Source organism: Mycetomoellerius zeteki, unplaced genomic scaffold, assembly GCF_001594055.1.
Source record: "Mycetomoellerius zeteki isolate Tzet28-1 unplaced genomic scaffold, Tzet1.0 scaffold72, whole genome shotgun sequence".
NCBI lineage: Eukaryota > Metazoa > Arthropoda > Insecta > Hymenoptera > Formicidae > Mycetomoellerius > Mycetomoellerius zeteki.
Genome location: NW_017257742.1, coordinates 905,746 through 925,358, shown reverse-complemented (window position 1 = coordinate 925,358; position 19,613 = coordinate 905,746). Strand labels below are relative to the sequence as shown.

General features: G+C 34.2%; 1 protein-coding gene across 8 annotated transcripts in view; it reads left to right on the top strand.

Moving 5' to 3' along the window:
- Positions 1-19,613, top strand: part of Patronin (calmodulin-regulated spectrin-associated protein patronin) — a 73,619-nt gene that overhangs the window by 8,754 nt on the left and 45,252 nt on the right. Inside the window, exon 1 of one of the 8 annotated variants that reach the window (XM_018458303.1) lies at positions 6,686-7,009. The exons of the other annotated variants lie outside the window; for them this stretch is intronic. Within the exon in view, the coding sequence (XP_018313805.1) occupies positions 6,902-7,009 (108 nt within the window). The 5' untranslated portion in view covers positions 6,686-6,901. Of the gene's footprint in view, positions 1-6,685; positions 7,010-19,613 lie in introns of those variants that run through there. 8 annotated transcript variants of the gene reach the window in all.

Genomic DNA, 19,613 nt, shown 5'->3' with positions numbered 1-19,613 from the left:
CCTCCTAAAAGGGGATTACGTTGAAAAATAAAAAAAAGTTTTGTGAAAATCTTGCGTCTTCATTACTAACACGGGTACTTATTGATTTGCCCTCGTATGTATTATATATTTTTCTCGGAGATGTTTTGGAATGTAACCTAGAAAAATATGCGTATGGATTTAACATCCATACTAGGAAAAATGTACAAAATTTTAATATTTATTTAAATAGTATCAATTAAAAATTTAATTATAATTAATAAATATTTACTCAATAAAGATGATAGTTAAATTAATGGTTCTTGTATCAAATAATATCTCTATGTTTAATTGATATTATTCAAATGAATGATTTAATAAAATTTAGTACACTTTTTCAGTGCAACATGGTGTGGATTTAAACAACACGGTATAAAAATTGTATAAATACCGCATAGCGTTAAACATCCACAAAAATTCATATTCTTTAAAGTGTAGTTTCCATAAATATTATATGAAATGTTGGATAGCAATCTAGCTGCTTCAAAGGACCAACATGCAAAGAGAAATTTACTGCATTAACGCACTATGCCGCATAAACTGGTTTCCTTTTCTCGTTTCTGGAAAGCAAGGTCGTTCCTGTTGCGTGCAAGCAATCTTTATTCATACCGGAATTCTTTACTTATTTTTGAACCCGTCGACGTTACCATCTGAGGAAGACCTCATGATCTTGCACGATCGTTCTGAAAGTAAACGCATCGGCGGTGATACGTTTTTGCTAACGTTGCTACGTACCATGGTATAGGAAAAGAGCGATCTTATCGTACGTCTCGATTGTTTCCGTCGATTAATGTACTGGAAACTAAGCGCCTAATTTAAGGCGTGTCGCTGAGACTCTCCTCCTTTTCTAACGCAGGAGCGGACGAGCATTCCTCACCGTAATAGGCGGTGCAATTATCAAACGTGCATTAAGGCACGCTGCAACACGCGCATGTGCGCGGAGCCGTGCAATTAGCCGTGGTTTCTTGCCCATTACACGTTCCGATTTCTACGTCTTTTGAATCTCAGAAACGTTCACGAAAACCTGGATTAGCTTCAGTTTTTGCATATCACGATTACGTCCAATTATTGTTGTAAAAATTATCTCCAATCGGTTTTATAAACTAGTCAGAATTGAATTATTTGAAGAAAGTCGATCGATTAAATGTTTTTAACGATAATATTAAGCGTATTAATTTCTCTCGTCTCCTTTTCTTTTTCTATTCATTTTGTAAATGGATGTAATAATGAAATTGTAGAATATTGTCTTTCAAAAAGAAGAAACTTTTTCTTCATCGTGTAAATGGATATAATAGTGAAATTATAAATTTTTTGTCTCTCTAAACAGAAGAAATCATTAAAAATAATACCTGTTTAATATGATAAAAAACAATCTATAGAAAATGTGATCTACTCTATTTCTGTTTAAAGTTTAAAAGTTATTTTTTGAATCATTAAATTTATTGTATCAAATTTGTGTCCAAGGATTAAACTTAATTTGAATTATTTAAAAAATTTCATTATTATCACTCGGCTCTTAGTCTCTTAGCCAGCTCTCAATCGTGCTACATATTTTCATCTTAGTAACGCTGGATTAAAGCGGCTATTGATGTCGATGCACCCGATGCGCTACTGATCTTGAAATATCGATCAGTCGACCGATCCACATCATGTTCAATCACGACAACTTAATTTGAGACACCTGCATTCGCCTTGCGGGCGAGAGAAAGACGAGGCCTCGCTACGTGCCTTGATGGCTCCTTTTAGAGTAATTACGACGACCATGACACATACTCGGAAACGATTAATATCGCGAACAAAGCATGTGCGTGGTAGAGCTCACTTATACCATGCATTCCGCACATAAGCTAACTTGGATGTTTAGCTAGGTGCACACATTACTGTTATTAACACTTTGTTTTTACTCCCTCTGTCTTTTTTAGCACAAGCGTAAGGAGGATGTTAAAAAGGACTTGTTTTTGCCCGAAGAGGTATAAGTAAAAAAAGATATAGCGTTTTTTTGTAGAGTCTGAGACCTGGGATATGATAAAGTTATTAAATAGTTCGTAGCGTTTGGAAAACACCTCGAAAATTGAGCAAGAACGTTGAAACTTGGATAAATAGACCATGTTCATGCTTAATTTTCGAAGTAATCTCCAAACGTTACGAACTTTTTAATAATTTTATTGTATCCAGGATGTCAAAAATCTATATAAAAAGTATTATTTCTTTTGCTTAAACCTTTTTGGATAAAAATCGGCCCTTTTTTAATATCCTCCTTTCACTCTCTTTCTTTAAAATAAAGAAAGACACAGAGTTCGGTTTCCTTATTGCTATATAAGTTATACATTTTTACAAAAATTTTCATTATCTTTAATTTTTGCTCAAATTTCAATTTCCATTAAATTATTTTAACGTTTGAATTAAAAGACCCAAGTTACAGATGGAAGGTTACAGGTATCAGCTCATTTTGCTTTAGAAATATTTGCTAATTGTGAAGCCATTAGCATTTCTATTTTCAATTCAGTATTCAACAATTGTCTTTATCGCAAGGAAAAGTTGTGTTTTACTGCTGGTGCACCATGTATTTTTCATAATAATAACACGTTATCTCATGCTCGAACAGGCGGCTTTAAAAAGCATTAATCGGTGAAAGTGACGCGTTCGCATCTCGAGATAATCGAAGCCGTTTTCGAAACCGCGTGCAAATAGGGAAATGCTGATGTGGGTGGTGAATTGAAAGCGGGAGTTCTGGCCTCGTGCGATCTCAAACAGCACCGTGTTAGTATCGTATTTAAGTATTATTAAAGACATTTGAATGTTGAATTTATTACTCGCCGAATATTTTCTCTTCTTTATTATTTTAAATACTCTTATGTGAGTCCCAGGTAATATCGTGCCTCGCGAAGTGCCCCGATGAATAAAACCGGCTCGTAAAAACAGACTTGCAAAAGACGGAGGCGTCACCGGGAGCATGAGATAGGTTGTCGCTGCGTTACGTCTCTGTCTTTTCAACACTTACGCACAACGTCCTTCGCCAGAGAACAAGTAATCCAATACACCGTGAGAAAATGAATCCGCGTTGTGCGGCGGCCTGCATTATTTCATGCACATTGTCGGATGCTTTCTATGAAAGGAAATACGCTCGCTCAGTCGCTTTCCACAATCAATTCTCTCATTCTCTCAGCTACTAGGTAACAGCATTTTTGAGAAAGTTTCCGGAAAGTTTGGAATGTTTAGCAAAGTATACACCATTACGCTGAAAAAAAATGATGTGTATCAGCAGCATTATTTTAATTGAAAATAATGCTGTTAATACATCTTTTTTTTTAATAATCTTTAATAATATAATCGAGGGGGTAATCACTTAATGTAATCGTGGGACAGAATCCCCGAAATCATTATAAAATTTAAATCTCGATGTATAATCTGATAATTACATATGCAACTATGAGAAATAATTGTGTGATATTATAATAGATAAAATCAATTACTTTACCAAATGACTCTTTATATGCTTCAGTGAAGAAAATTATTTGTCATCAGATGAAATCGTATGAAATCAAATGAAATCATGTAATCTGTGGGATAATATTTCAGCTAGTGGGTTACCCCCTCGAATCTAATTTTACAACAGTATTAATGAAACAAATAAAATTTTATTAAAACAAGAGCATATGACGTATTTGTTTCATTAATGGTGTTATTGTGAATTAATAAAATTATTTTCCATTAAAATAATGCTGTTGATACAACATCATTTTGTTTTCAGTATAAATATGAAAGCAGCAATGGCAACTCTCGAACCTCTTAAATAACATTTTGTTATTTTTAATCATGCGTGTCTAAATATAAATCAATTCATTTTCTATAGTTATTTTTAAAGTAAACAACGTCGATATTGTCGTACTTAGTGCATTATGCACTTAGTAAATAATAAACTGAATTTGAATAAAACTTAATACATTTTCTTAGGTTAAATTGTTTAAGTTCATTGTTTTAGTTATATTAATAACATATTGAGTAGAAGCAGTGGCGATTTATAAAAATGATTAAAAATAATTAAAATTATATATTATTTGAATTTAAACAGTGTACGTAAAATAGAATGAGATAAAATAGAAATTGTTTATATAGGGAGAAGACTTTGTGGCTTCGCCGAGCTATTTTTATCAGTGTGCGTCATCTCGGGAATTATTCGTTTAATTAAATTGTTCTGCGCAGTGTTTCAAGATGCAACTATGCATTTTGAACGTGCCTATTACGCGATGTATTTAGTCTCGCTGCATTCTTCGCAGCGTGTCTTTCGCTGAAGTTGTAAATATTCTTAATTATTGTATTTATCATCTTTTTGAGAGCACAATTTCCAGGACAAAAATAATTATTCGTCGCGATATGATGCGCTCGTTGTTACTTTTAATTAAAAATATCCGACAATATAAAAATTCTCTGCCAAGCTTAGCTAGAAAATCTCTAACCTAAGATTATCACAGATAATTCTTTCTTGGGAACACGTTCGACTTAGCATTTAAACGCAGTAAAATTGGTGGGATTATATCTCTAAAATTAGAAGGGTGTGGTTCTGTCGTTTCTCTAAAGTGTACACGAAAAGAATAGTTTCGCTGAAGTGTATCTAAAAATTTAGCTAGGTACAGATCTGAAAATAATAATTTTATTGAATCATTAAAATAATTTAACACGTATTTGTATTAAATTAACACAAAAATTGGATCATTCAGGACATGTAAAATGTGTTAAATTTAACATAAATTTTCCAACTGTGATGACTTTCGTATATAATTATCCTTAACTTTCCTACATTTTTGTTCAACAAAATTAATTTCTCATATTACCTGAGATATTTTTTCAAGTATTTCCATATGTACGTAAATTTCTAGATATTTCAGTAAAACATTCTTTCTGTATATTCACTTAAGAGAATGGTGCGTGATTATTTTAAGGGAGAGAAAGAGTCCATGAGTCAAGAAGGGAGACCCGGTTTCCGCAGGGTAAGGGTCAATCACGTTGGGCTTAAGGGATCCAGCATTATTTTGATTCGCTGCCGCGTGCACGCGTGTGCGTTCGCGTGGGTGTTCGTGAGCACGAAACGCAGCAGCTGACTCACTCGTGCGACAGTAGAGTGCCGTCTCCAGTGCACTCGGCGGAATCTAAAGCCGCACGCTGACTCGCTCGTAGTGCGATCTCGCGCTCGGAACCGGCGACGCGCTGTTCCTTGGTGGATGGATATCCGAGTCGATTATGTGATTAAATTCGACGTGCCGCAGTCGGAATCGTTCCCCGGTGAAACGCGTGGCGGAATGATCGATGGTGATATCAATTGACGGAGAAAATCGAGTTACTCGGGGGGAAAAGTCGCCCTTTTGTTGTAATAAAAAGTGAATTTTAGGAGTCTCGTGGTCTGAAAAAAGACAAATTTTAATGGAGAGAAAGTGTATTGGGAAATTCGAAAATTGGAGAAAGACAAATTTTATAATGAAGTGTATTAGGAAACTCGAAGTTTGAGAAAAGACAGATTTTAATGGAGAGGAAACGTTTTAGGAAACTCAAGGTCTGGGAAAAGACAGATTTTAATGAAAAGAAAGTGTAAATATACGACAATCGAGAGTGAATTTTGCGGATGCAAACTGTTTAATACACTCGGCGGATCAGACGATGCAATTGCATATCTCAAGGATTTCCTTCTCATGCGAACAATCGTGTACGTCACGCATTTGCGGAGTGATTCGTCATCTCGGAAGTGCGTATTGATCGCGATTCTCATCTCGTTATCTCCATTCTTGGGATCTATAGCCGGTATAGTGCAAGTCATAGAACGTCCGCTGCAATTGGCGCTATAATTTCTCTGCGACGATCCCAAGGATCCGACTGGATTGTATGAAAACAAAACGACTCGACCGCTTCTTCCCTCGGTGGTGTTGGGAATTCCATCGTCGACACGATCGAAGACAGATGTTGGACCCACGCCATCGGGAGAATCGCGTTATCGGAAAGAAGGGAGCGATGCAGCTGCAGACATCGTGCAGTCGTTGCTAAACATTGCTTCGCGTCTTGTTAGTTATCAACTGGAAAGAGAGAAATATCAAGAGAAACGGAGTTTTCGACGAAACGAGTGAATTATCACGTTATTAATAATGCCGGTTCGAGAAGTTGGTCGACATTAAATTTATTCGCTGGGGTCTTCTCTTGGACACTTTCCCGGAAGCGAACGCTGCCATACCGAAGTTTCGTGAGAGGAGACATCAAGAAGATTAACAACTCATGGGACTGCATTACGAAATCAGGACAATTCAGTCGGGAGATAATCTCAAGATAATGCGAACGTGATGAATCGAAGTGTGTATGATTAGTGTGTATATCATTTATACCCTGTTGAATATCAAAGGAACAATGGTCCCAAGTTCTTTGGAATTAAATAACATTTCGTTACTTTTAACTTTCATGTGTGTCAAAACGTAAATCAACCTTTCTGTGGTTAGTTTTAAAGTAAACAACATCGATATTAAGTAAATAATAAATTTGAGCCAATTTAATACATTTTTTTAATTAAATTGCTTAACTTCATCGCATTTTAGTTAAATTAATAACATATTGAGTGGTAACAATGGCGATCTATAGAAATAATTGAAAATAACTCAAATTGGGAATAATTTGACATTATGAATTCAACAGTGAACGTGGCGTTTCTTTACTATCGGATCAAATCTTTAGTATTCCCCGATAAAAAATAGATGAGAAAAATTTTCATCGGAAAAAATCTGAGGAGGTGCAATGCATTGCAGTTTTTCAATTTGAATCTCTTGCAATTCGGATTCGATCGAAGGTGTGTACTGAACGACGCGAGAAGAGTTTTACGAGGAGAGGCAGTTGTCGAGAAAAGGCGAGGATGGCGAGCGAAGTGATGCTGGCGCCCACGCCGGCATCCACGACGTCCATACGTGAGATGGACGACGTCAGGGATATGGTTAGAAGCGCGACCGTCACCACGATTTACGTAAGTCGGTCTCCATGCATGAATTGCGATACGTTGTCTCCAGCAATTGATATTCAAGAATATCATTTGATTTCTCTCGATGTATATCATTCGCATGAAGTGTACTCTTTCTAACTAAACGATATCGATTCGTTTATTTGTTACAACAACGACACAACTAAAAAAATGTTTTCCAGAAAAAATTTCAATGTTTTTTGAATCATAAAAATCTTGTAATATTAATTTTTAAATGTAATTTTGATATAATAACTGATTGTGAAAGGATAAAAATATGTTGTTTCTTTTTTTCTTTAAGTTTCTGTTCTTCTTCTGCAAGCAACTAATGATAATTTTTGAGTTATGTGGTTGCTGAAGCAAATCAGCGATATGAATATATACTGTAAAAAATTACATAATTTTTGAAGGCGAGAAATGATCTTTGTGGAAGCGGCTAAAAAATATGAAGTTTCGTCCAAAAGTTTCGCAATATTACCGTACCATTTTTTTTTTAAGTTTGTAGTTTGATCTAAAAAATTATATCTATAATTTTTTTAAAGCAAGAAATTATCTTTGTAAAAGTGACTGAATATGAAGCTTTGCCCAAAAGTTTCGTAACATTATCGTAAACCGTACAATTTTTTCCCAAGAATTTCCTTGTAATTTAAATTAAAAAAACTATATCTATAATTCTTTTTAAATTTAGAAGCATCTTTATGGAAACGGGTAGAAATATGAAGCTTCGCCATGGGAAAGTTCTGCAACATTGTCGTATAATGTTTTCTAAAAGCTAGTGGTTCGAATTTATTGGGCTATTTGTTCTGCTCCTCGAACACACATTGCTTTAATATCTGCGGTTTTGTATATGGGAGCACGTGCGCCAAGATTTATCATAAACTCTCGTGAAATAAATGCGCGGGGTGGTAATAATCCGCGGTTATTTTACGCACGTGACGAAGGACAATAGTGCCAAGGACAAGATTTCACTCCCGAACGCTAATCGAGTGATCGTCATGGGTGGTGAACAGCAACGGAGAGGAAAAACGCGCGTCGCTCGGAATCCGCGATGTACTTTCGATTTCGCAAACGTGCGATATCATTTCGCGACTTTGATCCTCTTTGCGTATAAGTTGAAGGGATTGAATCTTTATTGGCCCTTTTAACAATGCATGGGCATGCTTGCGTATGTCTACTAAATTTAATTTCAAAATTCAGTTATTATTAATAATATAATATAATTATATGATACAATAATAATATAATAGTTAAGTTATAATAATATAATATTGTAATATTTAAGTTATTCATATCGAATTTTAAACTTAGAAATTATTTAAATATTACAATAATAATATTATAACTTCATATTATATATAATATTTAATAATATAATACTTAAGTTATTTATACTGAATTTTAAACTAAAAAATAACTTGAATATTATATTATTATTATATTGTATAATTATACTATAATATTATTGATAACATAAAAGTTTAAAAGTAAACATTTTTACATTTTCGTGCGAATTTCGTTATGACGCCTAAAAATCTCACTCTTCAAACAATAGAATAGTTTTCCACAGACTTTATCTCGTTTTCACTTTTACATTTTTAGCGGGAATCTTATGAAATACGGTAGTGAAAAGGTGAAAAGTTATGTGTTGACGGAAGGATTAGGAAAACAACGCAGATTAGCGGCATCGAAGGTAGCGGCGCTTTTTTATTAAACACTGTGTATCGCCTTGTACACTTCTCCAATCACGGAAGAACGAGGGCGTTATACTAACGCGGCTTCCGCGGATCGCAATTTGCGATACGCTTCGTCGGCTTCTCACTGCGCTGGAAGTGCTGTCGACTCGTTGCACAAGTAATTAATAGGTCGACCGTGTATGCGAAACGCGCCTGTCGGAGATTTTACAGCTACGCATCCAATCGATCGTTCGCAATTACATGAAATCTTTCCAAGTTTCCAAAGTTAATCCGCGAGTGAAACACGCGTTACACACTATTAGTGATTAATAATCACTAAACTGATGGTTTCATAGTGGTAATTTTAAGGCTTGGTTTTTCATCTTTTAGTTACACTAAAACACTAACTTGTAGTTAGGCTTAATCCGATGATAATATAAAAATTGTATTTTTTTAGTGTCTCTCTATGATTAATCACTAAACTGATGATTTTGTAGTGAGTAACTTTTAAAGTTACCACAACTACGAAATCATTAATTTTGTAATTAATCATAATTAGAAAAATAATTTAATAGTAAATAGGCTCGCACGATATAAATCATAAAGAAAAATATGAACCTTTTGAAGCCAACTCATGAATTTTATTGAGCGATGTTAATCAATCACATGTATAATTCGTCTTAATTTATTAAATTCATTTGTTTCGACCTACACATACATATTTTGGAATCCTTCTCAACAAAACGATCATTTAGACAATAGTATATAATGAAGAAATTACATTTAGCGATAATGTCTGTAATTTCTGTACATGACAATGTGCGTCTGGATATAGTCGATTTGAATTAGTACGGTGAACACCAATCAAGGTAATAATTAGAAAAACATAACTTTTACACGCGCATTCTACAATAAACCATTAATTATAAATCAGAAGTTAGAAGCTAGGAATTGACCAATCACAGTCGTCAATTTCCAGCTTCTAACTTCTGATTTATGACTAATGGCTTATTGTAGAATGGTCATTATATTATCTAGTTAAATGAGGTTAAATCTAAATTACAAGTTAACCAGAAAATGGAAAACTGGGTCTCATAGAAACACATGCACCTTACCTTCGGTTCGCACTTTCGATTTGCGTCGGGCGTGGATTGTCGAAATCGCGTAGGCTGCCATGGAATGGCACTCGACTGCCCACTCGACAACTTGCGTTTGAGATCGCACGTGCGACGTTTCGATAAAATGTCTGTGAAACCGTTTCACGCTTACGTAAATTGTAATGTAAAATATATCCTTCGGCGATTCCCTTTGCTGCACGAATTCTTTTAAATTTCGTCATTCAGTATCGGACATCTTGATTACTTTCAAGGCAATTTTACTTTTACAGAGCATTTTGATTCTATGTTTGTCAGGATTTTCAGATAATGCGACGCGTGATGAAACGAAGTGTGATGTCATATGCGGGTTTTATGTAATTTGCATAAGTAGAGCAGTCCTTTTAAACGTATTTACTGAATAAATGCTCGGAACTAGACTGCGGTCATTGAAACGGATATAGCTTGTCGAGTTTAAAATATACCTGAGTTCCTTGGCTAAACTAAGTTTCGATGCATCAAGCTAGGACAAACTTTGTAATTTCACTTTGGCGACTTACTGCAGTTTAAGAATTTCACTTAAAACTTGGCGCAAAAATAATCATGGAAAATCGCGCGAACGTTCTTCTCACGGATTAAAATACGTATATACATTTTTAATATATAATCTACACGATTAAATAACAATTTTTAAATCAATATTTCTCTTAATTTTGTATTATATAAATTATAACAGAATTAAGAGAAATATCAAAGAAGATAAAACTTTACAGAGATTTATCATATTAATGATGAAATTTCCAAATATTGTACGCAATATAACGTTACACAAATGGACAGAAGCTACTTTTTTTCCTTCTCTTATTCTCTCTGTTGGCTGGCTTTATGATATTTGTGGGCGGACCGAAATGTAAAAAGCGAACGATTCCGTATTTGGTAGCGGTATCGTTTCACGATTGTTATTTGCGAAAATCGACGCGATGTGCTGAACGTACGATTGCACCCTCAGTAAACGTAAAAACGTTTTAATCGACGGATCGAAGAGAGAAATATACGAAAGAAAGAAAAAAAATTGAGTGCAATTTTCACCGTTGGTATAAAGGGTTTTTCTTTCTGGCACCTCTCTCCCTTTTTTCGCTGGCTCCTTCAAACTTTTTAACTTTATTTGAGTCGTACTTGCGTTCCCTTCGAATCAAATCGACTTCGCACGACGACACGTTAGCATTCAGCGTATTGCTTGAGAACTAATTAGTAATTCACCAAGCCATTAAATCATTTCGAGTACATTATAATCGTTAAGTACTGCGTCTTGAGTATGCGGAAACCATTAAAATAATGCAGTTATCGGTGCAGTCAGTACTGCAATTGCCAGTGCAGGATAATCTATATAACAAAAAAGATTAATGATCTCTTAATTTCTATCTAGGTTAATGTACCATAATCATTTATGTTATTTAATGTTATTACATGTTATATTTATTTTAATTTATGCTACATTACGTATGGCTGTATTATAATTTAAAATCAAACTACGTTATAAGTTTATAAGATAATTGTAATTATCAAGAGAGTCAAACGGTTTTCTATTATGCTTCCATTAGTGCTGCATTTGACACTAAAAATTAACTACTGCAGTCGGCACCATTTTCGAATTATTCGTATCACCATCTGCACTTTACTTTATCGTTCTACTAATCGATAAAGTGCACCTCCTTCTAATATCCAAACAAGAAATAAACGCTGACAAAGAAGGCCATCGATTCTTCGTTCATAAATGGCATGATTTCTGCCTTGACACGGTGAGTCGTGTAATTCTAGGGTGTGTTCAGGATATATCATTTTATCCTTGTTCACTGAAACTGAGGTGCAGCTAAGTGAAGTTTTTGAATGCAGACCTACATAAAGATCTTTTTAGATCACTTCACTATACAGGCGTCTTATGTCTATTTTCACAATATATGGTCACCCAAAGATTACAGAAATTTATGAATGAATTTCATTCATGAATTTCTTGGTATCTATAATCTTTAAGTACACGGAAATGATGATTCTGCTGAAGTATTAAAAATTTAGTTAGATGTAGATCTAAAAATAATTTTGTTGGACCACCTAAATAATAATAATACGTAGGAAACTTAAGCATGATGAGCAAAAAATTTTGACATTAGCAATTAGCTTGAGCGTCTTATATAATTATTTTGATGGTCCAAGAAAATTATTTTCAGATTTGTATCTAAATTTTTAGATATTTCAGCAAAAGTGTTCTTTCTGTATAACCATATATTGTGAAAATAAGCTTTAGTGTATGCTCTTTGTACATTAAAAAAACATACACAATATAGAAATATCAAATAAGCGAAGAAAATCCTAAAGAAAACGAATCTTGATGTTAAATAACATTTTTGTGTGAATTTTCATAATTTTCAATTCAAGGAAACTGTATACGCCAATTATTTATCGGTCTCGACACAGTTCTAAATTAAAGCTGGAATACGTAATATCACAAATTAAATTGACAAGCAATTTAATATTTATTAGCTCGCTTGAACTGGAAATGGTATAAAATTCATACAAAAATGTTATTAGAGCACCAAGACCCTCTTTGACCAAATGTGACCTTCGCTAATTTGTGTTAAAGTAAAACATGTTACAATGTTGTAATTTTAAATTTGCGATTTCTACACTGCGCGACATAAAATTTACAGAATTTCATCCAAAATTCTGTTGCGAATTGCTTCTGAAATGAGCTTAAAGTAGCGCGCGTGTTTATCTCGTGGTTTTGTCGGCCGACTGCAATGAGCTCCGGATGTTTAATTTCTATACCTTTGGTTTCTACCTGCAGGTCGTACATTCTTGTGCGCGCGTGGGTGCGTGTGGGTGTACAACACCGGTTCGCGATCGACCTTTTTTTCTATTCTCGGGAGGACGGTAAATTTTCTGAGAAGTCGTCTAGATTATTCTCCGAACGATCTTTTCTCCGTCAAATAATATTATCGTAACATCTCTGACTATAAACTCCCGTTTAAATTTAGTTGTATGACGTGGGGAAATTAGTTTTTTCTCGTGTGTTTGAGGGTTTCTAAATTAGAAAATGGATGAGATCTTTTTCATATCGACACGTAGGAACTCTTGACAAACGAGACATGAGTTTCGGAAGTTACTCCACTGTCTACGAGGTAATCTTATCTCTCGTCGCCCTTCTCTTATCTAGAAAAAACATAATCTGAAACGAGATCGACCGGCCGTTACCTCCTCGGTGACTTGGTGTTTGTACAGACTTATCACTGTCGTCCACAGCGAATTAGTAATCCAAAGCAGGCCGTGTCACAGTGCACGCGAGATTACAATGTTGACCGTACTATTGTCTCACGCGAAGCACTGCATCCGCGATACTTTGTTGTACATGTTTAACCTTTATTCAAATCATATTACATATTATTGTTATTATTATTCGAAATGTGACGTATAAAAGTTTACTCTCATATGCGTGTCGCAGACATATGTATCTAAAATTTATAAATTTCAAATATATATCTACACAGTTGGAAAAATTGTGTTAAATTTAACACATTTCACATGTCCCAAACTATTTAAATTTTTGTATTAATTTTACAAGATGAATTTATACAAGATGAATATGTTAGGAAAGTAACACAAATATTATGTAAAAAATTGACACAAAAAATGAAACACTGATAAAATTTTTAAGTAATTATATTTCTTTATTAAAATTAACTTTTATAATATATGTTAGATTAACACATTTTATTCATTTATCTTGGAATTTAATTTAAAAAAAAATATTTATATATTATTTGTTCATTTATTCATAAATTGTGTTCTTTGACACACTAAAAAATGTTGAATATTGATTTAACACAATACTTAAATAACATAATTGCATTATGTTAAATTAATACTCGAATATGTTAAAAATTTAATACAAAATTTTAACGAGGACTTGAGTGCACCAGTTTTAACAAGTACACGTTTTTTTACTGAAAATGCATAACTAAATAGGAGCTTAATATACGCACACGTATGTACATAATGCAGCTGCGCTGCAGCAGGAAGATGCAAACTCGGCGGGAAACGTGATGCAAATGTAAATAGGTGCACCACGACGGAAATACAGGGTGCTCCGTGACTAACGTCGCGATTGAGTGCTACCATTCAGAAAATTTTCAAGACGTCTTCAAACGTGTTTGTTCGTTGTGTTTATATTTAAACAATTTGTAAAGTACGCGCTGCAAGAATACTGAAAGAAGAAAAGGAGGAGCACCGCGACATCCAGCATGCTTCAACGGTGCTTTTTTCTATTTTTCTGTAATATCTGACAAGATTCCTGATTTGGCTTTTGGTTTCGCTCGAAAGATATTTACCATAGATATGATAATAATTCTGTTAATACTATATTTACGGTCTAAACCGCGTAGATGTATAACCTCGTGATTGCATATGCATTTTGTATTCACGAATGCACGCAACACGTTGCCGTACATTTTTGCGAGAGTTAATTAACGTTGCCGTGCTGCAAGATTGATTAGAGGCCGTATTGTAGATTAATCGGCTGTTGAGTGACTCAGCACATTTCGATCGCTACGCCATAATTAGTTTATGAGGTGTACCCATGAATGCTGCGAGCGCGAAAGTGGCGGTGATCTCACATAAATCACGAAGAACCGGGTTTAATTTGTTAAATTGTAAGTGTATCTAATTCGTTTGTGAAACCTGCCGATTATAACTGCGATATTTTTCGCGTGCAGAGACGTACATAACGATCAGTTTATTTTAGGCAGTCGCGATTTCACCTTTCTTCATCGACAATGTGATTACAGTTGAGAGAACTTTAATGTAACATCATTTGTTTAACTTCGTTTCTATATTACAATTGTTCCCTGCACGAAATGTATCTCGTTAATCTAGAATTAAAATCTATTCTTTTCAAATATCTAATTTTACAAATGTAAGGTTTTGTTAATTTATCGTTTAGAAATTTGCTTCCTTATAAGTTAAGCTGAATAGATAATGTCCTACTGTTTTAGCTGTATAAGGAATAATCGATATTTTGTCAATTACCTTCACGAATTTCTATTTGAATTATCATTTGCATTTTCTTTAAAACACATCACGCAGTAAAAAACATTTTGTATTTGTGTTAAAATCGGTTCATTCAATCCTTGTAAACATTTTGTGTTGAATTTTAATATATCTTAGTATTAATTCAACGTAATGTGATTATGTTACTTGAATATTTTGTGTTAAATCAATATTCAATTTCTTATTATAGTATCAAGATAACACAATTTATGAACAAATATAAAATAATGTATGTAAAATAACATAAGATAATATATTTTAAAATATAAATTTTAAGATAAATGTATAAAACATGTTAATTAAATCCATAATAAATTTTAATTTCAAAATTTAAATACTAATCGGGCTCTGGAAATTTAAAAACAATAATATAATGTACGGACAATGAGAGTGTTAACAGCGCGGGAATTGGTGCGCAATTTATATAATAGTCAAATAATATTCACATAATATATTAAAATTGTACAATGACCGTCGATACAAACTTATTTGGACGTTTCGGTTTTCTTCAAATCGTCTTCAGCAAATTCGTAGATCATTATCATAGATGTCTTGACAAAATAGTTGGAAAATGTTGAAATTATGCTCTATGTGAGAATTTTACCGAATTTTAATTAAAAAAAAATATATATATATTTCCAGTTTGCTTAATTGTGTTAGTGTTACATCCTTTATGTTAAATTTTTTACATAATTTTTGTATGTTACATAATGTTACTTTGTAACATATTCATCTTGTGTTAAATTAACACAAAAAATTTGAATATCTCGTTTGGGACAATGCATTAAACTCTTAATACAAATTTTCCAATTATGCGCCTCTATCGGAATTCACTGCAGCTGAAGGGTTAATGGATGCTCGAAGATATTTGCCAATACGTGACCATTGTCGCGGACATTGCGGAAGTGGTCCAAACGGACGTCGAATATACCATACGTCGCGTGGAAACGCGAGGTCTACAATTACGCGACGCGCGAGTAGTCGTCGGCGACGACTGCCGGGACCGGCTCTTTGAAGCGTAAATATAGCGCACAGAACTACGCGAAGGCTATACCGCGAAGTGAATGGTGGTAAAGCGCCCTTCTCTCTCGTCCCTTCCGGCTTTTCGATCATCCATCGGCTCATGAATTAATTCCGAAAAGTACCCATGCGTAACGTTACTCATGATGTACAAACGATTTACAATGATATACTCGCGATGGGGAGTCGAGATCGTTTTCGTGATCTGCGTTATCATCGTCGAGCGGGAGCGAGCAAACGCGCGGCTGGATGAGCGTTAATTATCGTCCCGCGAGGAGAGGAAGTCGTGCGCTGGGCATAACAAAAATCTTTATGGTGCACAATATGTAGAAACATATACGGCGTGTATATAATAATGATATGCGCGAGGCGTACACGCCGTTTATCGTAAGCGCTCACGCACGCATGCGTTTACTCTTGCACGCACGTATTCACGGACGGGAAGAACTGCAGTGTCTGCAGTTTCATTTCACCGAGCGGTAATTCAGGTCATTGACTCATCGACGAGAATATTTATTGGACGTCGTTGAGAATGGGATGAGAGATAGAGACAGAAAGAGAGAAAGAGATACAATTCTGTTGTATTATATTTCGGGAAAATGGCCCAAAAAATACCTAAGGGGTATCCAGGCATATCTGTGTAACGTTGGTAAAGTGATTCTCTTGAAACAGAGATATAAATTGGCTGTAATTTGGGAGAGTATGACAAGCTTCTGCACTTGCCAGAATATTTCTGTAGTGACAGTATAGTAATTCTTGAAATAGAAAGAGAGAGAGAGAGAGAGATTGATTGTATTTTAAAAGAATAGGTCAAGTGTTGGTGCAGGAATCCTATAAAAGAATATACTGATAATTAAAGTCAAAAGTCAATTAGTTAAAAAGTTAAAAAGTTATTTAGCATCCCGAGAATTAAAAGGAATTAGCATTTCGAATGAAACTTCAGTGGCATAGATAGGTAATCAACCTCCAAGTGTATCATGGAGTGACTATAACACCTCAGTTTTTTAAATCTTATTTTGGAAAAAAATAAAAAGTATCGTTGAGGTGCTCAGAAGTCTTAAAGTTTATCATTTTTACATTTTTCTTTCTCATGAGACTATAACTAATATAAATTTAATTGTAATATAATACAATTACTGTATATAATACTATAGTAAAAAATGTAATTATAAAATTAAAAATTTCTTGGGGTATTTTGAGCATTCCATCAATTTACATATAATTTTTACATTATCTATCTATATTTAAGAATAGTTGGTTTTGCGGTTATTTCGGAATGTTTACAGTTAATTACCAACGGATCTCACGGCAACGATTTATCGGCAATCTATTGATCCTGATATAATCGAAAAATATCGAAGGCTGCACAATTTTTAAGCCATGAATTTTCTCGCCCGGATCAGAAAGGAAGAAATTGAAGCAATATTACGATACTGTTGCCTTGAAATCGCAATGCCCGTAGCTTTCGGGTCGTTAAACTCTCCGCAATTAACAAAGAAGTGGACATGCTCAGACGGTCCTCGCTTTAAACGATCATTGCCTTCAACAAAGAAATAGATGAACGAGAATCGTAGATAAGATCGGCTGGGATTTCCGGTTGTGCGTTCACTTGCCTCACAACTCTTCTTTCCTTCCACATCCTGATCATCCTTCCGGAATTACTCAATGAGTAGCATCTGTAATCCTTTCTTCTTGGGACTATGAAATGTTTTGTGTCGAAGTCAGTGAGTTTTAAATTTTCCTTAAATTAAATGTCTTCTTTCCCACGCGTCTCTAAAAAAAAGCATTATATTGTGCGTGAAGATTTTTCGCTTCTCACATGATAACATGAAAATTATTAACCCTGGAATGCTATTGTGTATGAATTTTCAGCTATGCATTTTTTGAATTTATTACGGTTTTTGTTATTAAGATTTTGATAGTTTAAAATAATATTTAACAAAATTATTTAACATTGAAAGTTCATTTTTTTACATTAAAATAGTATTAGTTCAGTCATTCTAATCTTGCAACTACAGATCCTCTAATAAGAGTTACGGAATAACGTCCTCAATTTTGATTGAGGCATCATTTTTCAGTAAAATACATTACCACAATTTATCATTTTTACTGAAAAACATCTAATCTTATTTTGTAATACTTATTAGACAGTCTCTACTTGCATAAGATAGACATAAAAAAGTGTAAAAAAATTCTTAATTATGTTATGAGGGAATTTTTATCTAAAATAATGTGAGAAAAATATGAATAACATTCCAGAGATTAACGATCAACTTTGTCATTTACTATAGTATTCAGAAAACTAATTTTTAACGCGAGTTTCCTCGAGTATATCGCGCTCTTTCACGTAACTCAAGGGAATATCGTTTAATTGCTTTTATTGTACGCGAGTTCGAATGTTTTCATGAATAGTGTTGAGACTGAAAGGATTAATCGGCACAAAAGCATCGATCGGAGCGCTGTCACTTTTGCCCAACGAACCGCCTTGTTTCTTTGGTATCGTTACATCAAGAATTGCTGCAACGCTGCGGCGTTACATCGCGAAATCGGAGATGTATGCCGGTCGTTCGACAATCCTGTTGGCGGAGGAAAGTAGAAAGTCGTACATGTTTACAGATCGTACACGTTAATCGGACGTGAAACGCAGGTGCACACACGCGACTTGCTCGGCTCGCACACGGGAAGTCGATCGTTTCGAACGAGGTCCTCGTTAACGGGTCTTCCATTAACGATTCTTCGATTCCGCGAAAACATTCTTCATTGCAATTCGAGCGTGACATGTGTTAGATCCAAAAGAAATCGAGATCTTCAACATCAATCTGCTTTTTCTTCGCACAGTAGATGAAGGGACGGTTTTTTCACCTTCATATAAACTATGTGGTAATTTAGCTAATGGATAAAAGAAAAAGAGAGAAGACAGGAGCGAGAGAGCGAGTAAGCTGAAATTTATTGAAAAGTGGAACAACTCAGCCTAAGTTTTAAAAATAATCTAACAATTATATATATATATATATTATATATAATAAGATAAATTCTGATAGTAAGACGCAAAGAAAATTTATTTACTTTAGCTTTCAAGCCAAGAAAGAACTTAATTTACAAAAATTCTCTTAATTCATATAAAAATCTATCCATATCTTTTATTTACAGTTAGTGTCTAAATACAGCTCCGCAGACTAAATATTGCACATCACATGCTTTCCATTTGTCTTGTTTACCTTGGTCCTCACTTGAAATTGACACAGTTAATGTAGAGTATTAATTATGGTATAAGGGTTATGACTCTGCCTGGTTTCAGGAACGTGAGATTAATTTAATGAATTATTTGCTGAGGATGACTCAAAATATAACCAAAACGTTCAACTTGTTAATTAAGTATAAACATATAAATTCACTCTCAAATTGCCGCGCTATTACTGTCATTAGCACTAATTGTTGATTTTGTTTTAAATATTGTTATACCCTACCTCTGATAGTAAAACGTATTTTTGTACATTTTATTCGGACTTCCTTAAAAGTCAAATAAGTAAATTGTGATTTAAGTAGATAATTTTTATATTATAAAGTCTGACAAATTTAATATTAATCTGATTTTTCTTCGCACAGTTAAATTAAGTTGTAAAAATGATCTAAGATAAAAATATTGATAGAAAAACATCTTTTTATAGAATTTGGACTTCTATAAGAATCGATGGAATTCTATAAAGAAATCGCGAGTGGTTT